General features: G+C 43.7%; 1 protein-coding gene across 2 annotated transcripts in view; it reads left to right on the top strand.

The window, feature by feature from the left end:
- The window catches only part of Fggy (FGGY carbohydrate kinase domain containing), a 369,568-nt gene that overhangs the window by 351,893 nt on the left and 2,713 nt on the right, over positions 1-14,962 (top strand). For both annotated transcript variants that reach the window (XM_057785384.1, XM_057785385.1), the window contains one exon: positions 13,254-13,315. In XM_057785384.1, coding sequence (XP_057641367.1) covers positions 13,254-13,315 — 62 coding nt within the window. The remainder of the gene's footprint in view (positions 1-13,253; positions 13,316-14,962) is intronic.

The following is a 14,962-nucleotide window of genomic DNA, read 5'->3' as shown; positions in this document are numbered from 1 at the left end:
CCTCATCTTTCAACTGGAAGAATAAAATAAATAAGTGTTTATTGAGCACTAGCTATAGTGAGTATTTAGAATACTAACTGCCACCACTACTGTCGCTGCTATTATTGACATAACCATAGTTTCTATTACAGCTCACTGCAATACTTTATGCCTCCTCAGCAATGCCACCGGGATCATTTCATTGCTAGTAAACAATAGCGACTAATTGAGCTCCTGCTTGCATTTCTAGAGTCGATGATCTTTCTGAAACTTTTAGTAAGAAGCCTTAGAAATCATGTAAGAAATGAGTCAAGTTCATATAAATAGGACGAATGCTTCTCAATTTTCATATTTAGATCCAGTCCTTTGCAGCCAGACTGTGTATCACTTCCAAGTCTCTTGACAGGGATGGAGTCACCCCCCTGTGCCACGTTGACCCATGATTAATCAAGAATTAAAGTTCATGTTTCCAGGAAGACCAGTGGATGTGTGCCCTGTTAGACTGGGACCAGGGAAGCCTCAGAAATTGTACCTCTGGGAGTCAAAACACACACACACAGATTGCAGATCTGGCAATATTTAGAAATAATCTAAGCCATTGCCTTCATTCTGCTGATAAGGTGATGCTAAGGAAAGGGAAAGGTCTTGCTCGGGGTCATACAGCTGGTAGTGATTTTGTTTTGTTTGTTTTGAGAAGTAATGCGAGCAATCTCTCTGTTCATCGACAAACCTGCCTTCCTTTTTATGTAAGTACAATGTAGTGGTCATGGTAAAATGTGTCTTTGGTGGGGGAAAGGAAAGCTTTGAGAATTTTACAGGGTCTCCAAACCATCACACAGAAAATAGCTGTGAAGGGTGCAGTCTGGACATCTGCCCGCTGGGAGTGAGCTCCTCAAGAAATGGGCCCAGTGTTAACTCAAGACTCGAGCCAGTCTTGTAATGGACTAGTTTAGACAAACCACTTGACCTCTCTTAGCCTGTGCTTCCTCATTTAAATTTAGATAAAAGATCCCCACCCCAGACACAGAACTTGATGGTCAAAGGAAGCAAAATGCAAATACAGAGCTCCTTGCATTAGCTATGCATTTGATCAGTTTATTCTCTCAGCTGACATTTAATGGCCAACTAAAAGTTAGTGTTTCATTAATGAAGAAGAATGCTAAGAACTCTGTACTTCTAGTTCTGGAAAGAGGAGACATGGGGGGCTCCATGGGAGGAAGTGAACAATAAGTCAAGAAAGTAAGAATATAAAGTCAGATTACACTGTGTACAGAGGAGGGTAGTGAGGATCAGAAAGTGTGATGCTATGAGCCCTGCTATCTAGAAGTGGACTGGCTGAGCTAAGGGTGGCCAAAGGCAGTATTTGAAGATAGGGTCAGACAAAGACTCCCAGGAGAGGAACAAATTCCTGGGAAGGAGGAATTTTGGCACGGTCAGTCATCAGCAAGAAAGCTAGTAAATCTAAAATGGTTCACAAGGAGGGCAATGACTGTGACAATGCTGGCAACAGACACAAACTCCATCTTGAAGGTTTCAGACACGGACCAGACGCTTTTATGGAATCTAATCTTTTATTTCATCTGGAATCCCTGAGTGTTTGTTGCAGGTTTTAGGAGGGGAAGAGATTGTGATGTGTTATATATGTGCTGGTGGAGGAGGGTGGCCCTTTGTTCTGGCCGCCTGGCTAGCTTATACCTAAAATAACCACACAGAAACTGTATTAATTAAAACACTGCTTGGCCATTAGCTCTAGCCTCCTATTGGCTAACTCTCACATCTTGATTTAACACATTTCTATTAATCTGCGTTCACCACGAGGTCGTGGCTTACTGGGAAAGATTTAGCATGTCTGACCTGGCATATGCATGGCAGCTCTCTCTCTCTCTCTTTCTCTGCTTTCTTCTTCCAAGAATTCATTTCTGTCTTCTCTGCCTACCTAAGTTCTGCCCTATCAGGCCAAGCAGTTTCTTTATTGATTAACCAATGAAAGCAACACATAAACAGAAGGACTGCCTGCACCATATATGCTCATTGTCTTTGGTTCCTATTGCGTACTGAAACCTTTTGGCATGATTAAAGGACCAGAACTTTCAGCCTTTCCACTGATTTCCTAAGATGAAGAATAAGGGTCTCACTAATGTTCCCATCTAACAAAGTACCAGATAATCGGATTCACATAGGTCCTGGATTAATGACCACATGCAAGTCATGACTGGTGTCCAGAAGGAGCATGGACCCTCACTGTACCCCTTTCTTTCTGCTTTTCCTTCTGCATAGGATTTGTGGCCTTTATAAAAAATTAGTAATAGTAAGTAAACTTTTTCCTGAGTTTTGTGTACCCCATTCTAGCAAGTTGGGAGCCCCCAATTTAAAGTTAGTCAGAAGTATAGAGAAACTTGGAGCTTACAACTAAATTAGGGTATCCTGTGTGTCTGAGCCTTCACAGAGTCAAGTATGACCCTGACTCTGGGTAGTTAATGCCAGAATTTAATGTGTAACATGTGCTGATGTCCACAGAATTAGAAAATTAATTAGTACGAGGGCAGAGTGGATCTACACATTTAGTGTCAGAAGTGTCATAGGTGAAAAACAACCCAGAGACAGAATCTAATTTACTTCATTGTATTCAGTCAGCACATGTTGAGGGATTGCAGATTCCAGCCAAGCACAAGTTTTAGTGCAGTAAACGAATCAAACACCAGATCTGGACTGTAAGTTGTTCACCCTGTCAGAATGACAAAATATGTAAGAGTGTGATGTGCCTCAGATCGCTCACACTACTGCCAGCAATCCTATGAGAGGGGTGTGGTTAGCAACCTTTGCAGATGAGAAACATGAAGAAAGCGTGGTGTTTTCCTGATCACCATCGCAGAGCAAGTCCACAGAAAAGTCTGTTTGTGACTCTTGAAGGCCATTATGGTCACCCCCACAGCACATTCTCTTCTTTCTGACTATGTCCAGTATACAGAGACAGATGTGAAACCAAGAGACCCATTAGGAATGGCTGTCAGCTATAAAAAAAGAAAAGACAAAAAAAAAAAAAAAACAAACAACTGTACCTATTTTCCTCAACTGCCAAATGTGCATTTGCACCTTTCTGTTTAATAAAAAAAAAAAAAAACTGTCATTTGGTGTTTCTCTTAAAATAAGGCAAGTTTATGTGGTATCAACCAGTACTGTAAAGAAAACAATTACATTTTATCAATTGACATGCTTCTCAAGTGAAAGCTTATCAGAGGTTCAGTATGCATGAATATGTGATTTAAGGAGTCTCGGGAGGCTAGGTTTCCTTCACCCCGTGTGCACTTTCAGACACACCCCGTGTGCACTTTCAGACACACCCCGTGTGCACTTTCAGACACACAGCTGCCCCCTTCCCTCTGACACACCTTTCCCTTTTGGAGAATTGCCTGTGAGCATGCTCATCTCCAGGACTCTCCACAAGCACTCACTGGTTCCAAACTTCTCAGCTCCTTGGGGATGCGCCTTCTTCTCACCAACCCGAAAACATGGAGTATAGGTGTGCGTTCTTCTGTCGGATGAGTGAGCTCAAGTGGCATCTCTGGGGCAGTTTCTGGTCTTTAAAACTATTTCTTCCCTAAACTAAGAATGATTATCTTCCAAACTGAACAGCATTTCCTATGTACATAGAGTATTTGAAAAGTTAAATACAAAATGTATGTTTTCTTCAATGATCAAATTTCCAAATTTGTCTGTGTATCTGTGACCTTTCTCATTTTCCACTCCAGCCTCATCGTTGAGAGACAAACCACATCAGCAACTTCTTAGCCGCACTGGATTCTGTTATTCTTTACTTTAAAATTTCACTTACTCTTATTGTTTGTGTGTATGTTGAGTGTGTCTGGGCCCAAATCCTTTATGGTGGTCAGAGTTGGGGTTGAGTAGCCAATATTCAACAACACTGTGAGTAGCTGTTATGACTTCTGTTTTGTAGATGGGAAAATGAGTTTGTATTCACATATCTAATAAACAGCAAAATCAGGTTCTGACCTAAGGTCATTTGCTCCTAATAATGCAGTATTTTTCTACTGTGTATTTCCTATATAATTAGATGGGATTTCATTGTTTTAGATCCAAGAAAAAAATTGTGATAGAGGTGTATTTTACTTAGGCTTGTCAAGGTTTTGTTTCAATTTAGTGGTACTTTTAAAATTGAAAAATAAGATGTAAATATGTATTTTTGTTTTTACAATTTGAAAATTAAAATGTCGTATAGATAAACTGACTTATACATGCTAAACAGGCAGTTCGATTGTTTTTAAAAGCTGTGAACCCCCATGTAGTTAAACAGCATGTGTGTGTGACAGATGAGTGTTCAGAATGGTGAGCGGCATGCCAGTTTTTGCATCATGGAGGATGGTGAAGACATTTCCCACTCTTTCCTCTCTTCCTGCTTCTCAGCTGACATTGTTGTTGTCAATGCCTTGGGAAAGAAAGTGCCAGCTGCAAGTCAAGAGAGTCCTGTGCCAAAAGTAAACAACAGTAACATAAATAAAAGAACAATTAGCCATTTCTTAATACTTGGTAGAGGAAAATCATGTTGCTAAATTTTCTGTTTTTCTATGAAGGGGTCATGTGCCCCAGCCCACACATTAGCACATGAGCTTGTGGTTCCCATAAAATGAGTCAGAGTTTCTCAAGAAGGCAGATTCATGAATTTCAAAACTATGTGCCAGCATCTGTAAAGAAAGGTACAGTCTCTGTATTAAAGTTTGTCACACACATAACACATGCATAAGTACACTAAAATTGATCACATAGTTAATATAAATAGAAGTGAGATTTGAACTCAAAACTAGAGAACTCAAAAATCATGTGTTGTTATTTACAGAGAGGATGATAGCTCTGTAGCTGAGGATGGAACTGAGCTTGCTTTCTGGGCTTCACTACAAACTGGCTGCGTGTCATTGTGCATGTTATTCATTTTCCGTCTCTCTCCCACACTCCATTCAGTTCTGTCATTCAAAAGAGTGGGAGCAGGTGAAAATATCTATAGTAGAATGTAATACCCAATTCTGTGTTACCACCTCGGTACAGTTCGCGCGCCACTGTACCGTACGCGAGTCAGGCAAGGGCCTGGAGATTGAAAGAACACACAAAGAGACCTGCGCGAGTCAGGCAAGGGCCTGGAGATTGAAAGAACACACAAAGAGACCTGCGTCATTCGAAAGGAGATCAGCCGAATGCTGTTTATTCAACCTTGGGGGAATCCTTATATACTTATCCTTATATACTGCACAAGGATTTCCACCCAAGCAGGTGGGAAATTACCACACCAAAAATGGAGTGAACAATGCCCTACAGCTAATCACCAGGAAGGGCAGAGGGAGCACAGGAACAAACAATGTTTTTTAGCTGGCTGACCAGAAACTGTCCTCGAGATGAACCCCAAGAACAAGGGGCCCTACAGTAGAACATTTCACAAAGTAGAAGGTTATGTGTGTGAAGTGGGTGGTGTGGTCCCCAACCCAGAGTAAGCACCCGGGAAAGGGGGCTTGAAGTTGTCAGCTGAGGTTGTGCACACCAGGTTTTTGAATCAATCATGAGAAATATGCACATGTATCTCAGTGTGTGAACATATGTATAAAAGCGTAGTATATTGTGTTTGTAGATTGTTTTATGAAAGAAAATGTAGTTGAAAGAAAGATGTTTTGAGCCGGGCGGTGGTGGCGCACGCCTTTAATCCCAGTACTCGGGAGGCAGAGGCAGGCGGATCTCTGTGAGTTCGAGGCCAGCCTGGTCTACAAGAGCTAGTTCCAGGACAGGCACCAAAGTTACAGAGAAACCCTGTCTCGAAAAACCAAAAAAAAAAAAAAAAAAAAAAAAGATGTTTTGAAATATGTGTGCCTATGCAATGTCTAAAGGTCTGCTTTCTATGGCTAATGTATTTTTAAATAATGTTTAAACATTTTTAATGAATTCTTTGCTTGTTGGAACTAAAGCTCCCTGTACAGACCTAGGCTGGACTTAACATTTTGATTCTCCTGCCTCAACTTCCTGAGTGCTGCAATAAAAAACATGCTCCACCATACACAGATACATTTTTTATGAATTTTTAAAATGTGTACATGTGTATGTGGCATGCATATGTTTTCATGTTTGGATCGTGGACTTGCACATGTATGTGCATGTATGGAAGCCTAAGGTTGACATCAGGAGTCGTTCTTGACCCCTCTTCATCGTGTTCATTGAGGCAGGGTCTCTCAATTGAGCCAGAGAGTGCCCACTCGCCCCAGGGATTCCCTATGACTGTTTCCCATGCGCTGCCACATTCACCTGGAAGATACATAGAAAACTGATGCCTGGAGGAAGCCTGCTTGCAGCCTATGTGGCTCTTCGACCTGCTGCTGAGTCGTTGCTTCTAATGCAGTCTATGTATTCAGTACAGGAAAACCTGAATTTGTTTATAGTAAAAATCACGCAGATGGCCCTTGCGGTACTTTTCTCCAAAATCCTTTTGGACCACCTGGTACTTACTGAGTGTGGGTGTGCCTCTCAGCAAACACTGGCTTTGATGACCTTACAATGTCTGTTGTGATAAGCATCAACTTTTCATTCACAGCATTAACCAACCAGTGATGGGTGCTGGGATTGTGTTCAGCCATAGCCCTGCTTCATGGAGGCTAATTCTCATCAGAACCAGGTCTTGATTTATTCTTTTTTATATAATGTAATTCTAGACAGGTCGAGGCTCTGTCTGCTGCTCCATGATCGAACTCTTGCCTTATCTGACAATCTTCCCCAAGTTGTAAGGCCATGGTTCTCAAAAGTAGAGGATGGAGAACTCTCCTAGTCCCCCATTTGTGAGCTTCAGTATGTGCTGTGTTAACGCCTTCCTGGGGCCTCACTTCCGACAGCCCACCCGACAGTGCTCTACAGCTAACCCAGAGCACATGACAGCCAAGTGTTTCCTCTGCCCACCCAGAGGCCTGGCCACTGCCAGTCCTGCCTCCAGAGAAGCAGGAGCAGAGTGCTGACTGGTATCTCAGCCTTGACACACCAGGGAAGGGTCAAGTCCGTGAATAAGGCCTTTCATGGCTGGCTACAGGGACCCCATTTTTTCCCTACAGAAGCCCTGCACTTGCTTTCAGAAGTGACAATCAAATGTGAACTTTCATGGTTTATTTATAGCTCTGCCTTAGAGAGATAGAGAAAAGAAGTGATTAAAATGATATTTTATAAAATATTTTGTTTTTAAAAAGCGTTCATTGTGTGGGCAAAAAGGAAAAAGAAAAGCCACTCTATTCATTGTGCTGTCTAGACTCCCAAACAAAGAGGATAGCGTGCTGCAAATTGAGATTGTCCGGCCCCTACATGCTGACAGAAAGTATGAATTTAGAGCCTAACTTCAAATAAGTCCTTTTGAACAGAAATATATTGTGGGGGTGACTATATTTAGCATGTGTCAGCATTTCCATAATGAATTCATATTGTTGTACTGTAGTGATTCCCAGATTTACCACAGGCAGAAGATTCATGCGGTTTCACTTTTGTGGTAATTATCTGGAGAAATTGGGACTCTCAGCAGCGCTGTTTGTGATGACAGCCCGGCTGCTCTGGCCGTCTCCAGACTGTGTCTGGTGCCCATAATGCAGCCAGCCTTCCAGGAGATGAAGGTGAGCCTGAGCCATGTTGACTACCTGTGTGTGACCTTAACTTAAAGCGTGTAACGTTGTGCTTTGCCTACAATGGTAAGACCAACAGAGGCCACTGTGGAAAAATTCTGATTAGAGAAAAATCATCCATTCTCTTGAACTCGTTAATAATTTAACGTTTTTTCAACTATCAAGTATGCATATGTAATTTGTATTTAGCAAGTTTCATGAAACAAAAACTTCACACAATTCTTTCTTTTCCTTCCTTCCTTCTTTCCTTCCTTCTTTCTTCCTTCCTCTAAGCAGGTTCTCTCCCATGTTGGGTTGGCCTCAAATTCCTGGACATGAGCAATCTGTACTCCTTACACCCCCTTACCCCCACCCCCACCTCCCCAAGCAGTGGGCATTCCATGGCAACCCTTCAATTCACAAAATTCTCAAGACAGAGAAAACCAGCTTTAGTCTTCACTCTTACTGCCCCTTCCCTTTGTGGAGGGAGCTCATTTTCCTGCCCTGCCTAAGAATTATGATCGTTACCTAAGTACAGAGTGACAATGGTGATACTAGTTTTGTGAACCTTTAGGTTGGGGTATCCAGCCAAAATTCAGCAACTCGGATCAAGGAATAGGTATCAGTAAATATAAGCCACTCCCCAGTTTCTGCAGCTGGGGCGTGGCACACGTCACAGGGTCCGCTGTTCTTCAATTGTTCCTTTTCCGTTGTTTCTCCTGTTCTTGTGAGGTGATGGAGGGCCCAGAGAGCACTGTCATAAATAGAATCAGGCTCCTGAAGTGTAGGTGCCTAGTTCTTGGTGTCATACGATTCTATTGTGGCTGTTTCTGGCGACCCATAAGGTGCTGCTGTAGATGTTTCTGGAGACCCATAGGTGCTGCTGTGGGTATGTCTGGCAACCCATAGGTGCTACTGTGGATGTTTCTAGAGACCCATAAGGCACTGTTGTGGATGTTTCTGGAGATCCTCTATCTCTGAAAGCTTCACCTACAGTACGGGGTGTTAATGTCCCTGTGTTGTAGAAGAATGCCAACTCTTAATTTCTCAGAAATCGGAAAGTTCATTCCTGTGTCCTTAACTGGCCACATTGGACAGAAACAAAGCAACCTATGACAGCCCCTCATACCAGAGCCTCCTTAAGTTGGTAAGAAATGACCATGCCTTTGAGAGCCTGACAACATGACCTCTCTTCTCTACACAGGATCTAACACCAGGCTGCTTGTCCCTTCTTAGCATGAGTCACTTATACTCCACTAGGTGCCACAGCCTCAGTGCCAGGCAACCGGTTAGCCCTGTGGGCCTGACTTGTGCAGGGGAGGCCTCCCTCATAACTCTATCTGGAAGGAACCCTGATCACGGTAAATCACCCATCTGTTTGACCTTCCGTGGGGGTGAAAGGCATAGAGACTCTTCATGGGTTCTTAGCCCCTCTTTACATGAACTCTCCAAGGTGGGCTATTTCCAGCTTACTCTGGTATCATCTCTGTCATCTTAGGCCTCAGCAGAAGCTTCTGTTTTAACAGTTTGTCCCACATATTATCCCTAACTTCATTCACTCTGTCGGCGTTCCTGCATGCATGTGATATCCCAGATACTGAGTTTGGCAGCGAGAACCACTTTAACAGTTCCTTCCTGAAGGAACTCACGGACTAATTGGGAGACTGATATGTTAGAAAAAAAAAAAAAAGCCTGGCACCATGTCTCAAGTACGAGTTGCCATGTAGCAGATAACTCAGTCCAGGGGCCATGCAGGCAGCAGGGATGAGTCAGGAAAATTCTCAGTGGGCTGGGTACCTGACCTACGTATTAAGCAGGCCGTTTCTTCTAAACCCTTCAAATCTCCACTGTGAATACTGGCTTCTCAGGAACTTATTTTGAAAACAAGCAGAAGTAATGGAAGAAAAGAAGAGAGAATTCCCTAGCGTGTGCCATTTGCCGCACATCTGTTGCTGTGGGAAAGAAAAGAACATAAGTACCTTCGATAAGCTTCCTGGATCCCACCCATGAAGGCAACCCTGGAATGTTGTCTCAGGCCCCTGAAGAAGCACAGCCAATAGAGCCAGGAGGGCACACCCTGGGAGCATTCCCCAGCCTGCGGGAGGTAACAAAGGCAGCGGCTTCTTGAGGGCACAGCAGAGGGAACGACAAAACAAAACCAGAATGAATAGCAAAGTGGGTGATGGGATTGCTAAAACCATCTCGAAAATCTATGAAGAAAAATGTCCTGACACAATCAGAGATATCCAGGGCTCTCGAGACATCCCGGAGTAGAGCAGCAGCGTATCTGGAAGATGTGTTTGCTTGCCTGCCCTTCACAGAATGACTGCAAACCGCTGCCCTTCACAGAATGACTGCAAACCGCTGCCCTTGGGTTTTTTTTCTCTTCTTCCTAGATTCCTGGTCAATAGTTTTTCATCCATTTCAGATCTCCCCCCCCCATTCTTTCTGCCGCCAGTGTACTTTCTAGTATAGCACATCTTAGCTCACCAACGGGCCTGCTCATCCAGGGCTGAAAGATCAGAGCACTAGTTCAGAACAGCCATCCTGTCTTCGAGGAAGAATCATAAGGGCAACTTAGCTGGCATGGAAATCCCGAGTTAGTTACCTAAGCTTTAAGTGGTCATCGTAATGAACGTAACATAGCACTTACCATACTGTCTTTTGAGCCCAGCAAATGCCTTTTCCGCTGTCTCAAACTCCTTGAGAAAAATGTCCACCACCTGTTTCTCTGTTGTCCTCCTGTATTGAGTGTTGTCCTTGGCATGTCAAAGTGGCTCTCTGCGCTTTATGAATATTTTAGGTGCTAGGTTTCAGCAGGTTACAGGCAAAGCCCAGGTTGTGGTATAGCTTACCTTTTGGTTAGAGCATGCCAGAAGGTCATTAACAGTGTGCCTCTGAATTAATCAGTAAGTTGGCAAAGATAGATGGGGACACTTGGATAGGCACTTGGGTACACAGAGGCTCACGTATACTGTACGGCGGGAAGACTTGGCAGTCCACCACTCCTGTGCCTAGTATGAATTTCACCCAGACAAAGAGCATAGCTCATCCAACCTATCTTCTGTAGCAGTGTCTAATACAAAGTCATTCATAAATTGGTGACATAAGAAGTTGTGTCTCTAGTTACAGACTTCATAAGAGTATAAGAGCTGTTCTTTTTTTTATTTTTTATTTTTATTGAAAATATCTTTATTTTATTGAAAAAAAAATTTTCCATTTCCTCCCCGCCTCCCATTTCCCTCCCCCTCCTCCCGCCCCTCTCCCCCTCCCCCCACTCCTCTTCTCCTCCCTCTCGAGTCCCAAGAGCAGTCAGGGTTGCCTGCCCTGTGGAAAGTCCAAGGTCCTCCCCCCTCCATCCAGGTCTAGGAAGGTGAACATCCAAACTGTCTAGGCTTCCACAAAGCCAGAACATGAAGTAGGATCAAAACCCCGTGCCATTGTCCTTGGCCTCTCGTCAGCTCTCATTGTCCACCATGTTCAGAGAGTCCGGTTTTATCCCATGCTTTTTCAGTCACAGTCCAAGAGCTGTTCTTAAGGCAGAGCCTTTGCTGTGAAGCTTTTTCATGCTGTCCCACGGTTGGGTCTATGAGATGCCAAGGTTGGATTGGCTCCGTGCCCTCAGACTTTATGGTGGGTCAGAAGCCTTAGAAAACTGCCCAAGGAAATCTAGCCCTTCTTTTCTGCACAGGCACAAAGGGCTTTGCCTTCTGGGTTGTATGCCCTAGAGACCTCAGCGCACAGTTATATATGAGGCCCAGGATAGGTGGTTACTAGACGCAACCTTAACTGTCCATTGGTTTTTGTTCTTAGTGCCAGAGAATAGCAAGTCTCTGCGAGAAAGCATGTTTAACTGAGTACCTTAGGGGAAGTGAATTCTAGCATCCCTGCTCATCACAAGCCTGCCTTGAGTCTTTTGGTTTGGTTTGGTTGTTTTTTGAGATTATACTAGAATTACAACATGTCTCCCTTTCTTTTCCTCCCTCAAACCCTCCCATAAACCCCTCCCCATTCTCCTTCAAATTCATTGCCACTTTTTTCATTAGTTGCTATTGCATGCATATATGTATGTACATATATATTACTGAGTATAACCTGTTGAGTCTATATAAGGTTAGGTATATGTATATTTCCAGGGCTGACAGTTTGGCACTGCCATGCTCTTTCCTGCGGAAGATCCCATGTCTCCACCCTCAGCTACCTGTAGTTTTGCATAGAGTTGAGACCTCACGTTCTTTTCCTGGTCCAGTTTGGCATGCTCATTGGAGTCATCCTCTCTCAGTTCTCATCTGGGCACTCACGGTGGTGAGACTTTAAGGGTGTATTTCTGGTGTTACTAGAAGACACATCCTTATAAGAACCCCCCGGTCCTCTCCCCTTCCCCACCTCTCTCCCTGTGCTCCCTGAGCTTTAGGTGGAGGAATGTTTTGTAGATGTATCCACTGGGACTGAGCTCTACGACTCTGCGTTTTGATTGGTTATAGTTTTCCGTAGTGATCTTTGTTGCAAAGAGCAGGTCCTTAATGAGGGATGCGGACTACGCTTCCCTGTGGGGCTTAAGGATGCATGTTTATAGCTTGTTGTTAGGGTTATGCCGGTTTAAGATATTGGTTGTAGATTCTCCTCCAACAACCACGACTTCACCAGCCCTGAGTAGTTAACTAGATTTCTTGTACCAGTCATGGTTCCCCTCTTGTTGAGAAGGCCTTAAGTCCAATTAGAGAGCTGTTGGTGACCCCCCAAAATATGTGTGCTATTGCTGTACCTTTATGGTTATCATGTCATGCTTGCTGTTGATTTGATTCATAAACATCCTAGCTGGGTAGGACTGTCCTTTGAAGCTTACCCAGTGCCCTCTAGTCTGTTCCAGCTCACATGTCCCTGGGCCTTGTATCGAAAGGGTGTGGCATGTTCAGCAGTGGAGACTTAACTCCTGCCTCAGGGTGGTAACCAAGGGCAACAACAATAAGCTGGGTTGGGAGTGCCTTGGACAGACCTGACCAAGAACTCAAATGAGAGTTTCTATGTCTGGTGTTGGTTTTTTTTTTGGGGGGGGGCTGGTCTTCAGGTCTTGGAGGGAGCACCATCAGTCCAGACGATTAAAGTTCATTAAAACTACATATGTGTATCTATACGTGAGCTACAGTATCTTGTTTTGGGGTAAATATTTAAGGCGTGATTCCTTGTGGTCCTTTCAGACACCTTCCTTGTTCTACTCCTTTCCCTCTCCTTCTGTATTTATCTCCCTCCCCCAATAAGCACCCCCTCTTCCTGTTTCCTCCTCAGATCACTTGTATCCTGCTATTCCCCTCCCCTTCTTCTGTATTTAGCTCCTTCCCTCTCTCTTAAGAGCCCCCCTTTTCCATTTCTATGATCAGATTACTTATATCCTGTTATTCCCCTCTCTGTTGCTCCTAACTCCCTTATCCTGGCAATATCCTGGCAACCCTGTTTCTGTTTTACTTTCCTGGTTTCTGGAGTTATTACAGGCCGTGTACGCACATTGGAAGATTCAAAGCTAGAAGCCTCCAGTGAGAGAGAACATGGGACATTTGTCTTTCTGGCTCCACTCAACACGATCTTTTTTATTTCCATCCATTTACCTACAAAGTTCGTCTTTCCTCAACATTCTTTTTTTCCATTTACCAGGAGGCAATGGCAAGAATGAGCAAAGTGGGGAAAGTTGTGTTCCCGAGACATGAGGATAAAAAGTAAGTTTGTGTTTCTGTCTAAAATTACTAGAGAGCAAGCATGCGAGGAGGTGCAACTGTCGTGAGATGACCTTGGGTCTGGGAGGGACCTTGGATCAACCCCTGCACTCTTTTACTTAGAGGTTGAAATATATTCCTCCCAAACGAGAGGACGCTGGCTTACCAGAGCCCAGAGCTAAACTGGCCAGAGCTGGGCTTACATGCAAGCTTCCATACTCTCGGACCAATGTTTTCACCACAAATCACAGGAAGAAATCTGTTTTCCTCTGTTCTAAAGTGTGGGAATCTTTTATCTTCCCATCAAAAGACCAGGTGGTATTGCTTGGCATTGAAGGCTAGAAATGTTCCTTGTGTGAATACAAATCAATGGAATATTCATGTGTTTATTTATTTAGTCTCTGCTATATTCAAAGCCTTTGCTGAGCTCTGGGCAGGCTGCAGAGAACAATGAGACACTACCTGATTTGTTCACAGGGCTGATTTCAAATCACACAAATAAATCCTTCCATAGAAAAACCAGCAGGTGACGATATAACCCAAGGAAGAAGAAGCAACAGGAACTCTATAGGGATAAAGGGAAGCTTTTGAGAGAAGACTGAGTTTCAGCTGACTTTAAATCTTTAAAAGAAATTTTCAGACAGGCCTAGGCAGAGAATAATATCCTTGGTAGAAGAAATAACATATGCAAAGGACCAACTTTTATACTGAGATCGCTATCAACAACTCATAATTTCAAAACACAAAGACGAGATAAGGAAGTGAGGCAGGAGGAGGCCATGTTGAAGACCTTTGAAATTTGAAGCAGTGAAGAGACCGGCCCAAGTGGCAAGTTTGGAAAGTACACTCATACAGGGTTGGTCATGGAGAAATAAATCAGGGCTATGTCGAAGGCTTTTGGAGCAGCCTACGTTAGCAATCAGGGTCACTATGAAGTCACTTGTAATGAGTCTGAAGGTAGAGAAGGGGCAGGAAATTGAGGAAAGCACTTGTGGATAAAACATAAATGGGAATTCTTAACAGGTAACTGAACGGAAGAACAAAGATCCATATTTGAGAGTTTGAAATGCCCACCAAAAGAACACTCCAGTTTCATTTTCCTCTGTCTCCAAGCTGCTAAAGACCCTGTGATGTAAACCCCTCTCTGCCTAGCTGAAAAGAGCAGGCTTGGTGTGGGGAACTCAATCTTGGAAGCCAGAGAGACTCCTTTTCCAGGGACTGGGGAAGTTGGGGAGTGTCCACCTGAGGGCGCTTCGAATAGCCCTTGTGTGTTTGAAATGAAAAACATATTGTTCCTGTCCATCTCTTTCGTGACCCTCTCAAGACTTTTCAGGGAAGTGTTTTCAAGCTCTTTTGGTAAAATCCGTGAGTTTCAATTGAAAAGACTGGCATCTTGATGGCTGCTGGCAGGGTTTAGGTGCAGCGGTCGCGCAGTGCTGTACCGCCATCTGCAGGCAGCATAAATATTGCAACCAAAAAGCCAGAGCCCATTTCCTCTTCTTCAAATCTCATTAACTTTATGGGATGCTTTCTTGGTCCTGAGCCACGCAAAAGCAATTGGTCGAAAGGAGGGGAAATTAGAAGCTATCTCAGCTAGCAGGCTGTATGTGAACTTAATGTCTAATTAAGTAATTGAAGTTCAATAAGCAA

Source organism: Chionomys nivalis, chromosome 11, assembly GCF_950005125.1.
Source record: "Chionomys nivalis chromosome 11, mChiNiv1.1, whole genome shotgun sequence".
NCBI lineage: Eukaryota > Metazoa > Chordata > Mammalia > Rodentia > Cricetidae > Chionomys > Chionomys nivalis.
The sequence above is the reverse complement of the archived record's forward strand: the minus strand, read 5'-3'. Positions and strand labels throughout refer to the sequence as shown.